Source organism: Oncorhynchus kisutch, linkage group LG17 (assembly GCF_002021735.2).
Source record: "Oncorhynchus kisutch isolate 150728-3 linkage group LG17, Okis_V2, whole genome shotgun sequence".
NCBI classification, from domain to species: Eukaryota; Metazoa; Chordata; class Actinopteri; order Salmoniformes; family Salmonidae; genus Oncorhynchus; species Oncorhynchus kisutch.
In genome coordinates, this window is record NC_034190.2 from 43656606 (window position 1) to 43677414 (window position 20809).

At 42.0% G+C, this 20809-nt stretch overlaps 1 protein-coding gene across 8 annotated transcripts; it reads right to left on the reverse strand.

Annotated features, from left to right (window-relative positions):
* Positions 1 to 551: 551 nt before the first annotated feature.
* Positions 552 to 16860, reverse strand: LOC109907719 (dystroglycan-like). Of its 8 annotated transcripts, none has more exons than XM_020505866.2 (4): positions 16623 to 16855; positions 14660 to 14725; positions 10682 to 11271; positions 552 to 5378 (listed from the first exon to the last, which is right to left on the reverse strand). In XM_020505866.2, the coding sequence occupies exons 3-4, from the start codon at positions 11048 to 11050 to the stop codon at positions 3093 to 3095; spliced, it is 2655 nt and encodes an 884-aa protein (XP_020361455.1). In that variant the 5' UTR covers positions 11051 to 11271; positions 14660 to 14725; positions 16623 to 16855; the 3' UTR covers positions 552 to 3092. The 8 variants fall into 8 exon arrangements, with proteins under 8 accessions (XP_020361455.1, XP_020361457.1, XP_020361456.1 ...); XM_020505868.2 differs by having other exon boundaries at positions 14656 to 14725; XM_020505867.2 differs by having other exon boundaries at positions 14637 to 14725.
* Between the last annotated feature and the right edge of the window lie 3949 nt (positions 16861 to 20809).

Sequence of the window (20809 nt, forward strand, 5' to 3'; positions counted from 1 at the left end):
AAAAGCAATGACGCAATTTAATATACTGATAGCTAGTTTGTAAAGAGAAAATGTGTTGCTGATTCATTCAACTGCAAGATCACATATCGATCTGATCAGGATGGTGATCATGTAAAATGCCTCACTAGCTAATGTCTCAGTCTCCATACTGTCTCTAAGTACACATACTGTAAACATGTTAAATCTTATGGACATTAACCATAGCTAATAACCCAATCTCATGGAAGTATTAATATATGAAATGTGAGAAAATGTTTACAAAGCTTGAAATAGGGGCGGCAGGTAGCCTAGTGGTTAGAGCATTGGGCCAGTAACTGAAAGGTTGCTAAATTGACAAGGTAAAAATCTGTCGTTCTGCCACTGAACAAGGCACACCCACTGAACATGGCACACCCACTGTCCATAGGCTGTCATTGTAAAGAATTTGTTGTTAACTGACTTGCCTAGTTAAGTAAAGGTAAAAAAAAAACGTGATAATTCAAAACCAGTGGTGGTGAAATTCAGTTTTCACCAAGGAAAAAGACTGAACAGAGAAGGGAACATACAGTGTCTTTGAGGCTTTACAAATAGTAGTTCATCTTTATTAATATATTAATATATTTATTAATATACTTTATTCATATTTTTTCATAAAACAAATTTGAGACTGTATCAAAAAATCTGTAAAAACATTAGATTTTTTCAACCATTGTTCCTTATGATATAAGATATGAAACTTACATTATTCACTTGTTTTCATCCCCCCATCGTATTCTTTGCAGTATGCAATGTTTTCAGGTGATGGAAAAGTAAAATTAAAATAAATCTCCCTTCCCCCACAAACTATTAAAGTTGTTTTTGTTTTATGAAAGCGTGATCATAAATCTAGACAAACAAAATATAAAATGATTTCCACCCACCCACCCTCCCAAACCAACTCTACTGATAAAACAGTAACATTTTGGAGATCTTCAGTTTCATAGGCACACCATTATGTACATATACTTGTCCCCATGCCTCGTCTCAACTGATAATGACAGAGGCAGGCAGAACACTAACGATACAGTGCAGCAGCAGTGATATTACGGGGGGGGGGGGGGGGGGGGGGGGGGGGTGTAATACTACAAGCAGGATCAATGAGTTATCCAGCTAACATATTCTGAAATAACTTCTTTTTTGGAAAGATAAGCTTGAAATGGGCATGGTCTAAATGACTCAACAACCAAAAACACATGTCTATGATTAGCTTTCTTAATGAACCAGAAAATCGATATAATATAAATATATATATATATATTTTTTAAAACAAAGTCAGCTACCCTACTCATTGATCCTGCTTTGTAGTATACCTCTCTGGTCCAAGGGAGACCTGGTCCCCAAAACTTGCATCAACAACAGCAACAAACAGTTGATCAATCTAGTAGCCTTATTCTTTACTTCCGTCAGTTCTCTCTGTTATCTAGTCACAGCATCTCATTGGCCCAGCATTATGGGCCCAAGCCAGCCATGCTTTGCTTTGTCACTACCTTGGCAACCCCGGAATAATCAAAGTCAGCTAGCCTACTCAGTGATCTCTCCGTTTCAGGGACGAGATCAGCAGCAAGTTAATATGCTGAATATAATGTCATTATTACTCCTGTTTTGTAATCCCATTACATTAAGAACAAGTGTGGCTCACTCACTATGAGTCTATGATTTACTTGTTGATCAAGTACCTGTATAGCAGAGAATATTTCAGTCACATGATTTGTTAAAGAAAACATTTTTTGGAATCATGTCCTTTTTAGGCTACCAGTAACAAATGTTTAGTTCTACAAGACACAAAGGGCTAGTTTTACTAGGTGTCTTACACCTGTTCTTTTCAAGAGGGGATACAACCTACAAGGATAAACAAATGGAGATAGATTTTCATGCAAATCTAAAAACAAAAATGGCATTAAGGAAACATGAGCATTTTCACATTAGTGGTGTTTTTCTACCAAATGAACTTGTTGAGGATACAAATCAGTGCGTGATGTAGAAAGTGCACACAAAATGTACTTTTTCGCTTAAGTTCAATGTGTTTCCATCGCATTTTGAACTCTACCAATAATTCTGTCACGAAAACTGTTAAATAGCATATGTACCTTGGTACAGTATGTGTACAGATACAATGCGGGTATGCTGTGCGGGTAGGCTAGTCTACATGATGGGATTATTATGGATAAGAGCGAGAATACTTTTGTCAAATGGCAGTCAAGCATCGATCATCATTGTCATCAGAATAAGACACTCAATATTTATTAGAAAAGAGCATCAAGATCACCATGCACTTTCACCATCCTGTGAATTTGTCATAAATGATTTAATCTGTAGCCTAATAAACTGCATGGAGGACCACACACACACACCATAAGTTAACTTCGATATGATTTATAAAATGGAACCGAAACTACCTGTTTCGATCACAGCTGCCATGATTTTTATCTTTATTTATACAGATTGACTATACTCTGAGAAAAACTGTGGATGGAAACGTGGCTAGAGATTAAGAGAATAATATAAATGTAGATTATGATGTAAATAAAACATGGTTTTAGTCTGCCTTTTTGTCTTGCTCCCTTCAAAAAATAACAGTGGCAAAATCTTAGTAGATCTAGCCCAAAGAAAAATAAAAGCAATACAATGTAATTTGTATAAAGATTCACTTTGTGAATGACAGCCTCCTAGTCTGTTGTCATGGTGACATTTGATCCAAGGCCTCTGCAGCCTGCTCTTCCGCATTTTCATTATTTTCTATACAATAGAAACAGTACATCTTCAAAGATAAAAATGATTATTCTTGGCAAGAACCGATTTAAAAAAAGATTATTAAGCAAGATTCGAAAGCACAACTATGATGGACAACAAAAGAAAGAGTGCTGGAGTTTCAAACTGTCTCTGTACAGTTTTCCTGTGCCAGTAGTAGACTTATACAGTACGTTTTCATAGTGGTCGCTCATACAGGTGTGGTCGCCTACTCCATCCATGTCGAAGCCATCTTAATCTACAGTACGTGTGTAAAATCCCTACGTAAATTGTTTTCATACAAACAACTGCTCTCATCCATCCCAAAGCCAAGGCTTTTGAGAGCATTACGGAGGAACGTAGGGAGGTGGTGACCTGTATGATGTCATGTTCTTGGGGCGGGACACTTTCCCCTCAATGGGGACAGTGAAGGGTGGAGGGGGCTGATAGGGGGGTGCATTGGGGTCCTCATCCTGGTAGATGGAGTACTCCAGGAGATCCTGGTTAAGTAGGGTACTGTGAGGGCCAGCCATGTTGGGGTACTCTGGAGGGGGCAGGGGCGGCTTCTCCTCCTGCAGGATTAGGGGAATACTGGAAGGCGGGAGGGATTTGGAGTCGTCTAGCTCATCTGCAAAGATAATGGGCACGCCTTTCTTGATAAAGGTGGCCTGCTCCTCAATGGTCATCTTGCCCTTGCGCTTCTTGCGGTAGCAGACCATTGCGATGACGCCGGCGATCAGCAGTAGTGCCGCCACCACCACAGCCGGGATAACCGTGTGCAGGTAGACATCGTCACTGGTGCTACGACCCGTGCCAGGGGAAGGAGTGGCTGGAGGGGGAACAGGGATAATCACCTCTCCTGGGGGCACAAACGTGTAGGTATGGCACTTGTTGGTGCCGCGAACGGAGATATTGATGGGTTTGAAGTCTGGCTCCATGGCATTGGAGAAGGCCAGAGTTGGCCTGCCATGGGGGTCGGAGATCTTTCTGCTGAGGACAATGATCTGGTCCTTGGGACAGGGGCTCTGCTGGAGGCTGTTGTTGGTCCACTCCACCACAATGGAGCCCTTGGTGATGCTCCGCAGGGTCAATGTGCTGGTGTTCCGGTCGCCCAGTGCATATGCCAACTTCTTAGTCAGGAGGATCTTCTTGTGGACGTTGTTGGTCAGTGTATTGGGTTCGCCGTAGAAACGGGCAGCAAAAACGACCGAGGGTTTGTCGTTGACTGACAAACGGTTGACATGGACCTCAAAGGCGTCTATGGTGCTCATGCCTGCCTTGTCGGTGGCCAGCATGAAGTACTCATGTTTGCCCATGTGTTCTCTCTCTGGGAGACCGTAAAGGAGCTGGATGGTGCTGTTGAACTGGATCCAGGAGGTCTCGCTCACCGCCTCGTTGTGGTTCTTCCGCAGAGTCAGACGCAGCTTGTCTGTGGTGCCGTCCTCTTTGTCGAAGAAAGTATCTGGAGGAATCTTCACCTCAAAGTAGGTCCCCACCCAGGCGTTCACCTCGTCGATGGGATTGCGTAGCTGGGGCTTCTCGTTGTTGTAGTCAGGAACCGGAGACAAATGGGTGGTGTGTCTGGGTGGCTTAGTCGTGGTTTTAGGTTCCTTAGGCGCTGGAGTGGATATCTTGGGCTTCTTGGTTTTCTTGCTGGTGGAAGTCTTGGGCCTTCGAGTGGTGCTTGGTGGGGTGGGCAGAGCAGTAGCCTCTGGAATAGCAGGCTGGGTCATAGTAGGCTGTATAAGGATGGTACTGGTGGTGCCCAGGATCCTAGTGGGCTGAGGAACCCCTATAGTAGGAGTGTGGGCTATCTGATCTCTTAGCCTGATAGTGGGCTTCACCGGCAAGGGCAAGGGGCCACGGACAGGGGGGACAGAGCTGTCAGTGGCTAGGGAGATGGAAGGGGATGTGGGGGTAGGAATGATACGAGTAGGGGGCTCGGGATGAGTCGTTGGGGGGAGAAGGGAGGGCACAGGAGTGGGGGTGTTTCCCAGCTGCCTCCTGACCCGTTTTACCAAATGGGGCTTCTTGTTGACGATGTGCCAGCCCACCACTGGGTAGCCTAACTTGAACGACATGGACCCGTCTTTGGCAGGTGATTGGACGCTGTTGATATTCGGAATGTTGGACTGGTCAAGGGCACAGCCAAGCTTCCACGACAACAGGGCCCCATTCTCCACCACCTTCTTGGCATTTCCAGGCCCGGCCATGAAGGCGGACATGTCGAACAGGCGGTTGTTGACGACGGGTACCACCTTCATGTGCTCCAGAGTGACACCGGAAAACTTCTTCATGCTGGCCAGCAGGCCTACCCTCTGCTGGGCGTCCATCTTGGTGAGGTCAGCATCCAAGATGATGGTGAGGACAGTGACGGGCTCCTCGTTGCCGCAGATGAAGGAATGGAGGTTGTTGCTCTCAGCCTGGAGGGCAAAAAGGGCCGGCTCAGTGTCGGCTCGCTCTTCTAGATGCACCTCAATAGAGAAGGCCTCCAGACCATGGCCACTGTTAATCTCAGAGCGGGAGATATGGTGGACACCTTTGTCCTGCTCCAGGGCTAGGCCTTGTAGGATGCAGCTCCCAGTGTCCCAGTGCAGCCAGGAGGGTAAGCTGTCCTTTCCCACCTCAGTTAACTGCAAAAGGAGAGAAGAAAGCTTTAGAGATGAGGGGAAGTTATGGCTCATAGATAAAACACTGAAAAGAGAGGGTGTTTCACACAAAAGACAGATTCTGCCAATAAAAACTTACCCAACTGTACAGTAATCTTAAGGGTATTATTATAAAAGGGTTTATCATACAGCCCTGAAGATGGAAAACCCAGTCTCACTTTTCCATTCAATCATTTCATCTGTGTATTGCTGTCTCTACCAACCTTTTGTTGAAGTGAGCAGGAAGCTCTGCTCAGTTACCACCTATTCACAAAATGACAGCCACCCGAGTCATCACCCCTTCATTTTGAGACATTACGATGTGACAGGATATCATTCCCAATAATACAAGGAGCCAATATTAATCTTATCCCATTCATAAACTCCTTATTGAACAAATTGCACTACAGTAAAACTCATTCAGCAGTGATACAGTGAGAGAAAAAAACTGCATAGCATTGCAAATATGTAAATATTTGGCTAGTTATTGAGAAGCCAAAGGCTGAAACAAATTGCTGCAACAGAATGATCTGGCATAGAGTAGGTTCAAAATAGCCATACGAGCTGGGAGAATTAGAAGGGGAAATAGGAAATAATCAAGCGGTTGTGGTTACGTAAAGTTAAGCTTTTTGAGCTGGACTACAATACTTCCCAAAAAGTATTGGTTCTCTCCATTCTCCATTCTCCATCCACACACAGATTTAAGGCCATTTTCTGTTCAGCTGTAATGGCTGTTCCCAATTACAAAGAGAGCTGGCTCTTATGTGCAAGGTAAACTCCTCAAACGTATTTCAGTATAAACAGGAAGACTGGAATAAGTACGGTATTGTGATCAAGCAGTTGGGCACAAAGGATTACGGAAATGAGGTAGAGGAACATACAGAGTAGAGGTCGACCGATTACCGATACCGATTATTGGACCAAAAAAAGCCGATGCCGATTAATCGGCCGATTTTTGAACATGTGTAATAATGACAATAACAATACTGAATGAACACTTATTTTAACTTAATATCAATCAAATCAATTTAGCCTCAAGTAAATAATGAAACATGTTCAATTTGGTTTAAATAATGCAAAAACAAAGTGTTGGAGGAGAACGTAAAAGTGCAATATGTGCTATTTAAGAAAGCTAACGTTTCAGTTCCTTGCTCAGAACATGAGAACATATGAAAGCTGGTGGTTCCTTTTAACATGAGTCTTCAATATTCCCAGGTAAGAAGTTTTAGGTTGTAGTTATTATAAGAATTATAGGACTATTTGCCTCTATACCATTTGTATTTCATTAACCTTTGATAATTGGATGTTCTTATAGGCACTTTAGTATTGCCAGTGTAACAGTATAGCTTCCGTCCCTCTCCTGGCTCCTCCCTGGGCTCGAACCAGCAACACAACGACAACAGCAACCATCGAAGCAGCGTTACTCATGCAGAGCAAGGGGAACAACTACTAGAAGGCTCAGAGCGAGTGACGTTTGAAACGCTATTAGCGCACGCTAACTAGCTAGCCATTTCACTTCGGTTATACCAGCCTCATCTCGGGAGTTGATAGGCTTGAAGTCATAAACAGCGCAATGCTTGATGCACAACGAAGAGCTGCTGGCAAAACGCACTAAAGTGCTATTTGAATTCATGTTTACGCGCCTGCTTCTGCCTACCACCGCTCAGTCAGATACTTGTATGCTTGTATGCTCAGATTATCAGATTATATGCAACGCAGGACACGCTAGATAATATCTAGTAATATCATCAACCATGTGTAGTTAACTACTGATTATGATTGATAGTTTTTTATATGCTAGCTAGCAACTTACCTTGGCTTACTGCATTTGCATAACAGGCAGTCTCCTTGTGGAGTGCAACGAGAGAGAGGCAGGTCATTATTGCGTTGGACTAGTTAACTGTGCAGTTGCAAGATTGGAACCCCTGAGCTGACAAGGTGAAAATCTGTCGTTCTGCCCCTGATCAAGGCAGTTAAACCACAGTTCCTAGGCAGTCATTGAAAATGAGAATGTGTTCTTAACTGACTTGCCTAGTTAAATAAAAGGTATAAAAAGTATAAAAAGTATATATATATATATATATATATATATATGAAAAAAATAATCGGCGCCCAAAAATACAGATTTCCGATTGTTATGAAAACTTGAAATCGGCCCTAATTAATCGTCCATTCCAATTAATTGGTTGACCTCTTCTCTGGACGGTTCTGACTTAGAATATGTGGACAACTACAAATACCTATGTGTCTGGTTAGACTGTAAACTCTCCTTCCAGACTCACATTAAGCATCTCCAATCCAAAATTAAATCTAGAATCGGCTTCCTATTCTGCAACAAAGCCTCCTTCACTCATGCTGCCAAACATACCCTCGTTAAACTGACTATCCTACCGATCTTTGACTTCAGCGATGTCATTTACTCAGCAAACTGGATGTAGTCTATCACAGTGCCATCCGTTTTGTCACCAAAGCCCCATATAGTACCCACCACTGCTACTTGTATGCTCTCGTTGGCTGGCCCTCGCTACATATTAGTCGCAAAACCCACTGGCTCCAGGTCATCTATAAGTCTTTGCTAGGTAAAGCCCCGCCTTATCTCAGATCACTGGTCACCATAGCAACACCCACCCATAGCACACGCTCCAGCAGGTATATTTCACTGGTCATCCCCAAAGCCAACACTTCCTTTGGCCTCCTTTCCTTCCAGTGCTCTGCTGCCAATGACTGGAACGAATTTCAAAAATCACTGAAGCTGGACACTTATATCTCCCTCTCTGACTTTAAGCATCAGCTGTCAGAGCAGCTTACCTGTACCTGTAAACAGCCAATCTGTAAATAGCACAACCAACTACCTCATCCCCATATTGTTATTTATCTTATTGCTCTTTTGCAACCCAGTATCTCTACTTGCAAATCATCATCTGCACATCTATCACTCCAGTGTAAATGCTAAATAGTAATTATTTCGCCTCTATGGCCTATTTATTGCCTTACCTCCCTAATCTTCTACATTTGCACACACTGTATATATATTTTTACATTGTGTTATTTACTGTACATTTGTTTATGTGTAACACTGTGTTGTTGTTTTTGTCGCACTGCTTTGCTTTATCTTGGCCAGGTCGCAGTTGTAAATGAGAACTTGTTCTCAACTGGCCTACCTGGTTAAATAAAGGTGAAATATTTTTTTATTTAAATAAAATAGCACACAGAGAAGTGTCAGCTAAATCAAAACCTGATGAACCTCCTCTACCGTGACAAAGCACATGTCAGCTAATGGAACAAAAGACTCACTGACAAACTGACTTCAACAGATCACTTGGGGAAACCAACTAATTTCTCAGAACACAAATAGAGCCTAGGGTATCAGTGTCACTCAACCCAACAAAGAACGTCTCTCCTAAATTGACACATGAATCAACCTTATTCTCAACCTTCAGAGGGTACACTAGATATGATATCTCTGCCCAGGTCTCAGCTAGAGACACAAGAACCTCCTTTCTCACTGGGGAGAACCATTTCCTGGAAACCACTTTCTAGGTTGACAAAGAAAGTCCCCACACAACTAATTATCCTCCCTATCTGGTTTCAAATCAGCACTAATCTAATCTCAAACTCTCCTTGAGAGCCTCATTAAGATGTTTCTAAAACATGGTTGGGGTCCACCTGGTAAATTCAATAGATTGGACATTAATTGGAAAGGCATACACCTATCTAGATAAGGTCCCACAGTTGTCAGTGCAAAAACCAAGCCGTGGTAGAAGGAATTGTCCGTAGAGCTCCGAGACAGGATTGTGTCAAGGCACAGATCTGGGGATCTGAGAAACAAGATTCTCTGGTCTGACACCAAGATTGAACTCTTTGGCCTGAATGCCAAGCTTCCCTAAGGTGAAACGTGGTGGTGGCAGCATCATGCTGTGGTTATCTTTTTCAGCAGCAGGGACTGGGAGACTAGATGAACAGAGCATAGTACAGAAAGATCCTTCATGAAAACCTGCTCCAGAGCGCTCAGGAACTCAGACTAGCTTGAAGGTTCACCTTCCAACAGGACACGACCCTAAGCAAACAGCCAGGACAACCAGGAGTGTGGAAAAGGTGAAGGGGTCTGAATGCTTAACCTTGTTGATTTGATGATGTTTATAATGTTTAAGTTGGAATTGGGGCTGAAATAGTGGAAGCAGTGCTCCTGTTGTTTTTGTCCTGACTTGTAGTAACTCCGTTGTTCTAAATCAGTAGTTGTTAGGTAAACTATCAAATATTAGCTTGCTTGACCATGTTGCAGGTCATATATACTGTTTGTTACTTGCAATTTTTACTTTGTGGACTTCACCGGACAGACGTTGCTCTCTGGTTATTAATGAAGCAAACTTATGTATAGTTTAATTTATTCTGCCACTGTGTGACTGTTGTCTTTTTATTGTCACGGCCTTATTGTATATCACGCTGGCGTATGAACTAATAGATTATAGAGCAAACAACACAATTATCACAACATAGGTTGTAATATGGATTTTTTACTGGCTTGGCTTCCTCTGTAATTTTACCTAGCACCGCTACTGGTCCAGCTCAGTCTCTCTTGACCTTGGTCGGCCAGTCCAAGCGGATTACTATTGTTCAGATGGTGACGAAACATAAATACGTACAAAAAAGGAGAAATACAAAAGGCATGCCCAAACTAAAGACTCAAAAAACTAACTAAAGGCCTCATGGCCATGAAATGGCTTGCAAGCTGGGACACTGACTGACAACCATGTTAAAATGGCAGAAAGGGAAAGGGAAATACCTAGTCAGTTGTACAACTGAATGCCTTCAACTGAAATGTGACCTGTGCTAAAAAGGGATACTTTGGGATTTTGGCTATTATCTACTTCCTCGGAGTCAGATGAACTCGTGGATACCATTTTTATGTCTCTGTGTCCAGTATGAGTTAAGAGGTAGTTTTGCGAGCCAAGGCTAACTAGCGTTAGCGTGTAGCAACTTCCTTCAAACTGCACGCATACACATAAAAATGCTATCCACAAGATCATCGGACTCTGTCCTCATTGCCAAAATCCTGAAGTATCCCTTTAAGTATCCCTTTAATGTAACCTTGGCAACCCCTGGACCCGGCTGATGCCACCTGGGATCAAGTGTGGAAGTGTTACCTAGATATGTTACCTAGATAGTGTGTTGCCTACCTGTGTGCTAACACTACACTACCTACTACATAACAATAGCCCCTCTAGTAATTTAATAGGAACGTCTTAGTAATCCTATTTCGTAGTAACATCCTACTCATGAGTGCTTACCTGAACATTACAACTGCCATTCGTCAACCTGGGTGGAATCCTCAACTGGAACCCCTGGCCCACCACCGCTGAAGAGTCTGGGATGCCTACGGGGGCCACCTCTGTGACCGCAGCCAGGGATTCTGGGATACCCATGGAAGGTCCCTCTGTGACAGAGGCTGCAGCATTCAAGTCGGAGAGGACAGTGGAGTGCATGGAGGCTTCCAGGTCCACCAACACCATCTCCCCCAGGCCATCCACTAACGGTCTCCCAGGTACAGTGCCCTGGACCAGAGCCACCAGGACACCCAACACCAGGGGAATAGTTCTGCCTGGAGGCCTGGTTCTCCCTACACCTCCATAGTCCCAGCCTCTCTGTTTACAGTGCATAGTGGTAGGCCTATGTGTTCCCCACCTCCTCTCTTAGGAATGTTTCAGGGCCACATGCACTGGGAGTCAAAGTGATGGAACGATGGCGGGTTGTTATTTCTGGATGTTTAATGTCTTTGTTGATAATTAATGAGGTTTTATTTTGTGTTTCCTTTGTTGTTTTCCTCTATTATCCATGAAGAGTCCGTGGCAGGTAGTTAGTCAGCCATGTTAGTCAGCCACTGCAAAGAAAGAGAATCAACTCGTGTAAGAATCTGATAGTTTTTTAAATTAATAAACTCATCAAGCATTATTTGCCTCCAAAAGACCTCTCATGCTTGTGCGAGCATGACCTTTTTCAACTGTATAATAACAGAGAAAATTCTCAACAGATATTCAGGGTTGGGTTTTACACATTTTTTAGAGAGTGAGAAAGAACCTTTTGCCAACAATATTTCAATGCAATGGCCCATGAAGTGGGCGAATGTATCAATGACAACAAAACAAACGACTGGGGCAAAACTGAGAGCTAAAACATATTTACGAGTATATTTACATACTGTATGTACAAGTTTGTTTTTGCCTTTGTCACAGTAATGATGAACTAGCAATCTAATGGGAGGTCTGACTAAATGAACAATAGATTAAGTACAAACAGGTGCGAAAAAAATACAGAAGACCAAGCAAAAAGTAGTATTACGATACTGACTGAGAAAATCGAAACATTTCATGTGCCATAATCATTTGCTAAGAGGGTATGTTGATCTCCCACTGATCTCCTCTTTGCATGTCATTGAGTTTTTAGAATAGCAGTTCTCGTGAAATGGCAGACAGAGTCAAAGGTCATTTGTCTTGGTTGTAAGTTTTAATTAGGTGCCCTGGGGGTGGGTATTAGGGCCTCGACTGTGCCAACCACAATCCTGTAGTGCTGAGACAGGCAGCCCAGGGTCGGCCAATCGCCTGGAATCCTAATGCTAAGCAAGCTAGGCTGTGACGTCAGCTCATCAGAACTATAACAGACCATCTTTAGGAGGAACATTTGCATAGAAAAGAGCATTTACATGGCCTATTGGGGAAAATTAGACCTACTCTTTACAACTCTGACAGCTGTTATTGCCTGGTTGCTAATTAAAGGAGAAAGTTCAGCACCACATACATATATATTCCCTGGTCTGTTGACTCTGTTCTGCCAGCCCGGCCAACGCTGCTCAGAGGCCAAACGCTGTCATCACATTGCTTTCGCTATCAGATGCGATCTATGGCAGAACCTCAACTTAGATGCAAAGGCAGCAAATCATCTAAAATTAGGGTTAAGTGCTTTCCAAGGGAGCCTTCACTCATACTGATTCAGTCTACAGTCAAAGATGAGAGCCGATCATTTGAGCATGGAATGAAAATTGTAACGTTCTCGTGCTTTGATTCATTCAATATATCATACCTTTAATCTCAGTCGGGCACCATCTCTTACTTCTACACTTTTTGATGGATGTATATCTTTACAGAGGTAAGTAGAGATGGATATCTTTACAGAGGTAGCTATAGATGGATATCTTATTTTTATTTTACCCCTTTTTCTCCTCAATTCTGTGACATCCAATTGTTAGTTACAATCTTGTCCCATCGCTGCAACTCCCTTACGGACTCGGGAGAGGCGAAGCTCAAGAGCCATGCATCCTCCAAAACACGACCCTGCCAAGCCGCACTGCTTCTTGTCGCACTGCTCGCTTAACCCAGAAGCCAGTCACACCGATGTGTCAGAGGAGACACCGCACAGCTGGAGACCGAAGTCAGCGTGCATACGCCCGGCCCACCACAAGGAGTCGCTAGATCGCGATGGGACAAGGACATCCCGGCCGGCCAAACCCTCCCCTAACCCGGACAACGCTGGGCCAATTGCTGCAACACAGCCTGGGATCGAACCACTCGGGAGGCCCAGAGATGGATATCTTTACAGAGGTAGATAGAGATGGATATCTTTACAAAGGTAGATAGACCATTGCCAGCAGCAAGGACTAGTGTTTTTGCCACAGAATGGGATTGTTATGACTAGATCACCATCTGGGTAAACTGGAAAGTTAAATTAAGCCCCATCCACAGGGTTTCTTCGATCGGCACTGTCCTGCATCTAATCTGCCTTTCTGGATGCAGACACAACACCATATCAAATGCATGGCTTACTCAAAAATGTACCGCTACAAGGCAAGGATACATATTTCCCATTTGTTGATGAAGCATAATTTGAAGCAATTGGCAAGTTCTTAAATCTCTATTAGACTGAGTTGTCAGTCATCTGCTTTTCAACTTGAGAAGATTGTTAACCATTTGTTTGACCAGTAGATGGATTGTTTTTTTGGCCCACTGATGCTACTCCTTAACCATGTTGAGACATACAGAAGTAGGCTACAGATCCCAATCAAACCATCAGAGATGATTCTAGTCTGCACTCTCCCGATACTCTCCCCGCATGAGGCTCTCTCCTCTCCTCTGCTAGGAGACCCTGACTCAGAGCAGTCTGAATAAAAACACAGTTGAGTCACGCTTTCTATAGGTTTCTAAAGCTGCCTCCTTGAAAGAGACAAGGCCAAGCTGGCAAACTGGTAGGGCCTACATTCGAAGAGGTTGTTAAATTCCAAATAAATAGAAAAACAGCCCTAGGCCTACATTATGGACTGTTAGACTCGATCATCCAATTCACTTCCCTTTACTTAAAATGTAAGAGCACAAACAAGTAAAACACACCTGTCATTTTTACATAAAAGTGTTTATATTTTGTTTAGCTAATACACCTTGCAATGCTCTACAAAAATCTCTTTGTGCCACAGTATGCATCAAAGCGAGCGCTCTAGTCACTGTGGCCTAGATTCTATCATATTCCCATTTCCTGAACATGATTCAATCATGTGTTCAAACCAAGGCTTGATTTCAAAGCCCATTTCCTAAACAAGCAAGACAAGTATTTTATGTGTTGCTGTTCGCACCATATGTAACTACAGTGCAATAGCAAGGAGGGATATAATGCAATCAAAACAAACACAAAAGCAGTGAATTTCATAAGGAGTCAGATGTGTCACACCCAATTGTAAAGACTTGAGTAGATTTTAATTAATATGTCTATTGTGTCTGTCTGTTCTCCTAAAACAAGTGCATCTCTTTTCAGTCATAGCCTATATCCAACAGCCATTCCTGAGAACATAGATCATTGACATAGGCCCTAGTTGGAAGCCTCAGTTAGCCAAGATTAGGCCATCTGTTAAACAGCAGGTGCTTTATATTCAACAAAATGCCAAGGAGCATTTCACTATAGAGTAACACACATCCTCATATAATAGGCCTTGGTGAAATAGGCCTAAGAAAGAACATCCTCTGGAAGCTTTATAAAATTGGTACTTTGAAGATTTCAAGTTTGGCAAAGTTGCAATCAGGGAAAGTTGTAATCTTGAGAAGGTTTGTCAGTCGCCTAAATCACAACCAAACTGTGAATATAGATCCTCCCCACTCATACAATAGCATAAAACATCAATTAATAATTTGAATAAGGCCTTGGGGCTGTGCAAATAATTATGTTAGGCCTTCAATGTCTTGTGTAAGGTAAAGCAAATGTTATTACCATGCCAATGGTTTCCTACCTACTGTATATTTGCAGTCAGAATAGTATAGCTCTGTTCATCCCCATATAGTGTCTGCTCCATACAGTTCCTACCAAGGAAGAAGAGTTTACATTAAATTCTATGCTTCATTCCCCTTCACAATTATTTGCCTGTTATTTGACCTGTACAGTGGGAAATAATTTAAAACAATAAAAAATAATTGGGCCTCAAATACAGTGGCATTAAGAGCAAATTTAATTGGCTGAAGTAAAAGATCCCAGAAATGTTCCATACACACAAGAAGCGTATTTCTCTCACATTCTGTGCACACATTTGTATACATCACTGTTAGTGAGTATTTTTACTTTGCCCAAGTAATCCATCCACCTGACAGGTGTGGCATATCAAGAAGAGGATTAAACAGCATGATCATTACACAGGTGCACCTTGTGCTGGGGACAATAAAAGGCCACTCTAAAATGTGCAGTTTTGTCACAACACATCCACCAAAGCAGCCATTGGATAACACATGATCTGAATATTAAATACATCCACTAGACAAGTGTGCCTTGCAATCTCAGATGACTGGATGTTCCATATCCCTCTCTAAGAAGTTAACCAGTCAGACCCCAACCATTGAACAGCTAGCTAGTAGTAAGTAGGCTTATCAATGTTGACCTTGACAAAGGGGGTATGTAAGCTACCTTTAAAAGGGGTGAAAGTAAACTAAAATTTCTGCGAAATCCAAGCAGCAGTGTCATGCGATTAAAATTGTAAGACAATATAGCCAATAAAACAGAGTTAGAGAGAACTCAACTGATTTAGCGAGTTATTTGAGTTGATCAGGGGTGTAAGAATGAATCCAAACTGTTGAAAAACGTTCAACTAAAACGAGAGATTCTACTGGACAAATTAGGGCAAGTCCCTCCCCGTTTCGTTCCATTTGCTTCCGTTTATGAAGCGTTTGGCAACAGAATTACCGTAATGAATACATCCCAGGTCTGAAAGCCAAACGATTAGCTGTAGGGTGAGACAATGTAGCTAACTAGTCCTAAATTAAATATCTAGCTAGCTAAACGAGTCTAGGTCAAATAAATAAAGACCTCCGGTATGCAAAATATGCGCGCTAAAAATAAGTAGCTAACGTTACTTAAATACGTTCATATTCATATAGCTAGCAATAACCCTATATTCACAGAACTGGCAAACGGCTAACATAGCTACTAAATTAGGTCATCAATTATTTAACATTGAATTCTCGAAATAGTCCAGATACACCAAAATAATAAGAATCTGTCATTACAAAGGAGGGCCCTGCCTGCCCCGATTCGCGTGGACTGTTCGCAAGCTAGACATTGCTAACTAGCTAGCTTCCTTTTTAGACTTCAACATTATAACGTTAGCTAGCTAAACACTTGCAACACGTCAATCGCAACGCAACCTTTTATCGGCGAAAATGCATTTTCGAACGTGAGTGGATTTGTTTTGGTAGCAAATATGTAATAAATGAGTTGTAATAAAGTATTTGGAAATAATTCCATGCAGATTACAGTGCTCGAGCGAGAGATGCACCTGTTATACGCGGAAAACGGCTCGCGCTTTTAGCCAGCTAGTCGTGTGCTCGACCTAGGTAGGCTCAAGCTACACTAAAACCCTATCTTGCCCAAAGTAGTTAGCTAACTAGGTTAGTTATGAAATCGACGTAGACAATCGATTCAATACAAAATACGAACGTGTGGCTTATTTTCTCCCGTTTCCATCCATTATATGGAGATGTTGACGAGAAACGGAAGTATGACCACTGTTGTTAACCTTCCGTTGAGAAGATGCAGTCTAATCGAGGAGTGTGCTAGCTAAGTTAGTCTTTAGAATGGATGGTAATGAAAGAGACTAATAATTTAGGAAATAACGTTAAATATGACACTGCTGAATGATACAACTGATTAATGTTGTGAAATAGCTACCTATACTATTGAGAGATGCAGAAGATGAAACCCCAAACTGACCTTGTTATTTTTGGTAAGACATTCCTCTTTTCTCCCTTTCACTTTCTCATCTGTATGAAAATAAAACCAACTCAAAAGCCTCCATATCCATCATTTAAACGTATTGGGTGTCACAAGAAATAAAGACAAATTGGTAGGTCAAACCTGAAAAGTCACCGCTATCCTGCTTAGTTGTCAAGGTATTTTTAAACATCGTAGCATAGTCAGCTGAAAAGGTTACCACTGTGCAAGTCTCCTCCCCCACTGCTGCTCTGCTCTCCCGTCATTTTCGGATCTTCAGGTTGTGGCCATCATTTTTCTGCCTGTAGATGACTCCTCCCCTTTTCAGATTCGCACCCTCATTTGTTTTTGACAGGGCCCAGGTAAAATGGGCCATAAATGCATCTACACTGAACAAAAATATAAACGCAACATGTGAAGTGTTAGTCCCATGTTTCATGAGCTGAAGTAAAAGATCCCAGGAATGTTCCATACACACAAGAAGCGTATTTCTCTCACATTTTGTGCACAGATTTGTATACATCGCTGTTAGTGAGCATTTTTCCTTTGCCCAAGTTATCCATCCACCTGACAGGTGTGGCATATCAAGAAGAGGATTAAACAGCATGATCATTACACAGGTGCACCTTGTGCTGGGGATAATAAAAAGCCACTCTAAAATGTGCAGTTTTGTCACAACACAATGCCACAGATGTCTCAAGTTTCGAGGGAGCATGGATGCTTACTGCAGGACTGTCCACCAGAGCTGTTACCAGAGAATTTAATGTTAATTTCTGTACCATAAGCCACCTCAAATGTCATTTTTGAGAATTTTGGCAGTACGTCCAACCGGCCTTACAAACGCAGACCACGTGTAATCTGAACATTTCTCAGTTCTCCCATGACCTGCATAGTCACCAGACATTTCACCCATTGAGAATGTTTGGGATGCTCTGGATCGTGCACCGCAGAGTGTTCCAGTTCCAGCCAATATCCAGAAACTTCGCACAGCCTTTGAAGAGGAGTGGGACAACATTCCACAGGCCACAATCAACAACCTGATCAACTCTATGCGAAGGAGATGTGTTGTGCTGCTTGAGGCAAATGGTGGTCACATCAGATACTCACTGGTTTTCTGATCCACCATGACCCTACCTTATTTAAAAATGTGTCTGTGACCAACAGATGCATATCTGTATTCCCATTCATGTGAAATCCATAGATTTCCATTCATGTGAAATAATTTATTTCAATTGACTGATTTCCTTATAGGAGCTGTAACTCAATAAAATCTTGGAAATTGTTGCATGGTGTGTTTATATTTTTTCAGTGTACTTGAAAGTAAAAAAACTATCCTCAACCTTCTAAGGAACAACCCACAGGTACATACAAGATTTCAACGTCTATTCCACATTGGTTCAACGTAATTTCATGTGTGCCCAGTGGGAAGGTGGTAATTGATTTTGCAACACTATAGTTTGAGAAGAAGATATGTGCTGATACAACATTTAGCCGACATTATTTGATACAAAACCCTCTTCAGATTATTTTTGATGAATATGTAATTTTGATAAATCTATAAATGTAAGCGAGCCAAGTTCATAATTGTATTTTGCATACAGATCACATAGCCTAGCCTACAGTCTGTGGATGTGTTGTAAGATCATTCAATGAAGGCGTTAAAACCATAGTCTTTATCATCATATAACATAACAAATGCTGTTTTTATTTTATTATTATTTTTTACTATACCATTATCTAACTAGGCAAGTCAGTTAAAAACCAATTCTTATTTTCAATGATGGCCTAGGAACAGTGGGTTAACTGCCTGTTCAGGGGCAGAACGACAGATTTGTACCTTGTCAGCTCAGGGGTTTGAACTTGCAACCTTCCAGTTACTAGTCCAACACTCTAACCACTAGGCTAACCTGCCGCCAAATTAAAATGTGATTGGGAATGATTGCACAAAAACTTTGTACTTCCACCTAATAAGAGGTGCACTTCTACTTAAATTAACCTGAACAGTCCTTGAGTGGAACACTTTCCCTACAGAATAATTGAGGAACATGAGGCAAAAATGAAAGCTATTTTTGGACCCCTGCACTCCATTCACACTTTTCATTTAATAATGCAGATTGATAAAGGTATCCCTTTCCATGTGCCTTTTTGTGATCTCTCTGATGAAGTGGCAGAGACAAATGAATTCTCTAATGTTATATTCAAAGTTTAAGGGTATAGGTTACTTAAAGATATTAATATATATCATGAATCCATAAATAAATGCACTCAAGAAGCCATCTATTTGTGGTTGGTGATTCTTTGGTTGAAATGTACTGCTTGTCATCAAACAGCCGGTCAGTCATGATCATCCATTCCTCTGGGAAAACTATAGAAAGAGAAACAAGTTGACTATTACATCTGAAGGTTTATGTCTGTCTTGCTGTTATTGGCAACTAAGATTAGGAAATATTTACAAGTGGAGTGGTACAGATTTTTCATTTGAATAGGCTAGTTGCATAGGCTACTTCTTTTAAGTTCATTTTTGGGCAGTGCCTATGGCCAGTGTCTTGTCTTTTCATTTATTATGCAAACATTCCATTGTGGCTTCCCAATAGGTTTTTCCTATAAACCTCACCACAAAATACACTTGTTAATTGATCTGCAGGGTCCTCCTGGGGTAGTGGAAGAAAAAGTCACAGATTTCCAGATGAAGTCATATTCACGATCATGACATTGATTTATCTGTATCTGCTCTGAGAGATGATAACAATCATGTAATGATATCCAAACCAACAGGCCTACAAACATGATCAATTTGTACAATAACATAAAAGGCAGTTATTGGCTGAGTGAACACCTAGCTGGAAGTTCAGAAGGTTCAAATACAATGTGGATGTTGAACATTTAAAGGGCCAAAGGCAAACCATACATGCGGTGCACATTGACTTTCAGAAAAGTATGCTCATAGTAGTGCACTAAACACCATGGTACAACAATATCTCAATATGCTTCCTGAATATTTGAGCAATTGCACAATTGTCTGTGACGAGACTTCTCTGTTTTAACAAGCCATTCTGGAAAAAAGGTGCCTATTCTGGCTGTGTAGTTGGTCAGGGCTTGTCAGACAGACATGGAAAACGTTGTCTTATTAGCCAGGAATAATGCTATTGATTGTTGTGTCAAGTGGGACATCACTTGCTAGTAAGACACTCATGCATTGATCAGTGCAGCAATTCCTCGGGCGCAAGATTCAGTTAGTCCGTTTTGTCAGATGGCAGCTGTTTTCACGCTGGTCGATCCTTGCCCTAAGTGTGCCTGTTTGGTTTTACTGTCAAATCAACATCCAGTAACACTTGTTTATTTTATTTATTTTATTTTACCTTTATTTAACCAGGCAAGTCAGTTAAGAACACATTCTTATTTTCAATGACGGCCTGGGAACAGTGGGTTAACTGCCTGTTCAGGGGCAGAACGACAGATTTGTACCTTGTCAGCTCGGGGGTTTGAACTCACAACCTACTAGTCCAACACTCTAACCACTAGGCTACCCTGCGTCATGTGTTAATAGTACCTACTGTACAGTACCTTACTTATAAACAGGTTATTAATGACTTATTCATAAAATTATTGCCCATTATTCTCTATTTAGGGTTGCTCTCACTCATTTCTATATTTGCCCCCAAACTACGTCAATAAAAAATGTGACCATGTCTTTATTTAATAGAATTCATTCTTAAGAACAATAACATCTTTATTTGTAAATCAGTGCTTCTGGTCCCAAGGCCAGCTCTAGATCCGGAAGCAAGTTCTCCTTATGGATACTCACTGATCCTTACTGATCCTCACCAGCCTCTCACAGATCCTGTCTGACATCACATCTCATCTCCTTCATTCTTTCCTCCATCCTCCTTCAACACCTGCACAACCGCTTCCTCTCCATCAGCAGGGTCTCAGGGCCAGGTTGGCCCTCCTGGCCTCCAGGTCTGCTCAAGGCAGGATACGCAGAAGCTGTAGCTACAAGAGAGGATATGGTCCCTGAAGATGTCACAGAGGGTTAGATCCTCGAGGGGAGAGAAACAGTCTGGGGCCGCTGGCGACATCCTTTCTGCTGGACAACTCAATGGTAGGGGGGGGGGGGGGGGGGGGGGGTTGGACCTCCCAACAAACAACACTCTCTGTCTCCAAACACCTGGACCAAACTCTGAGTA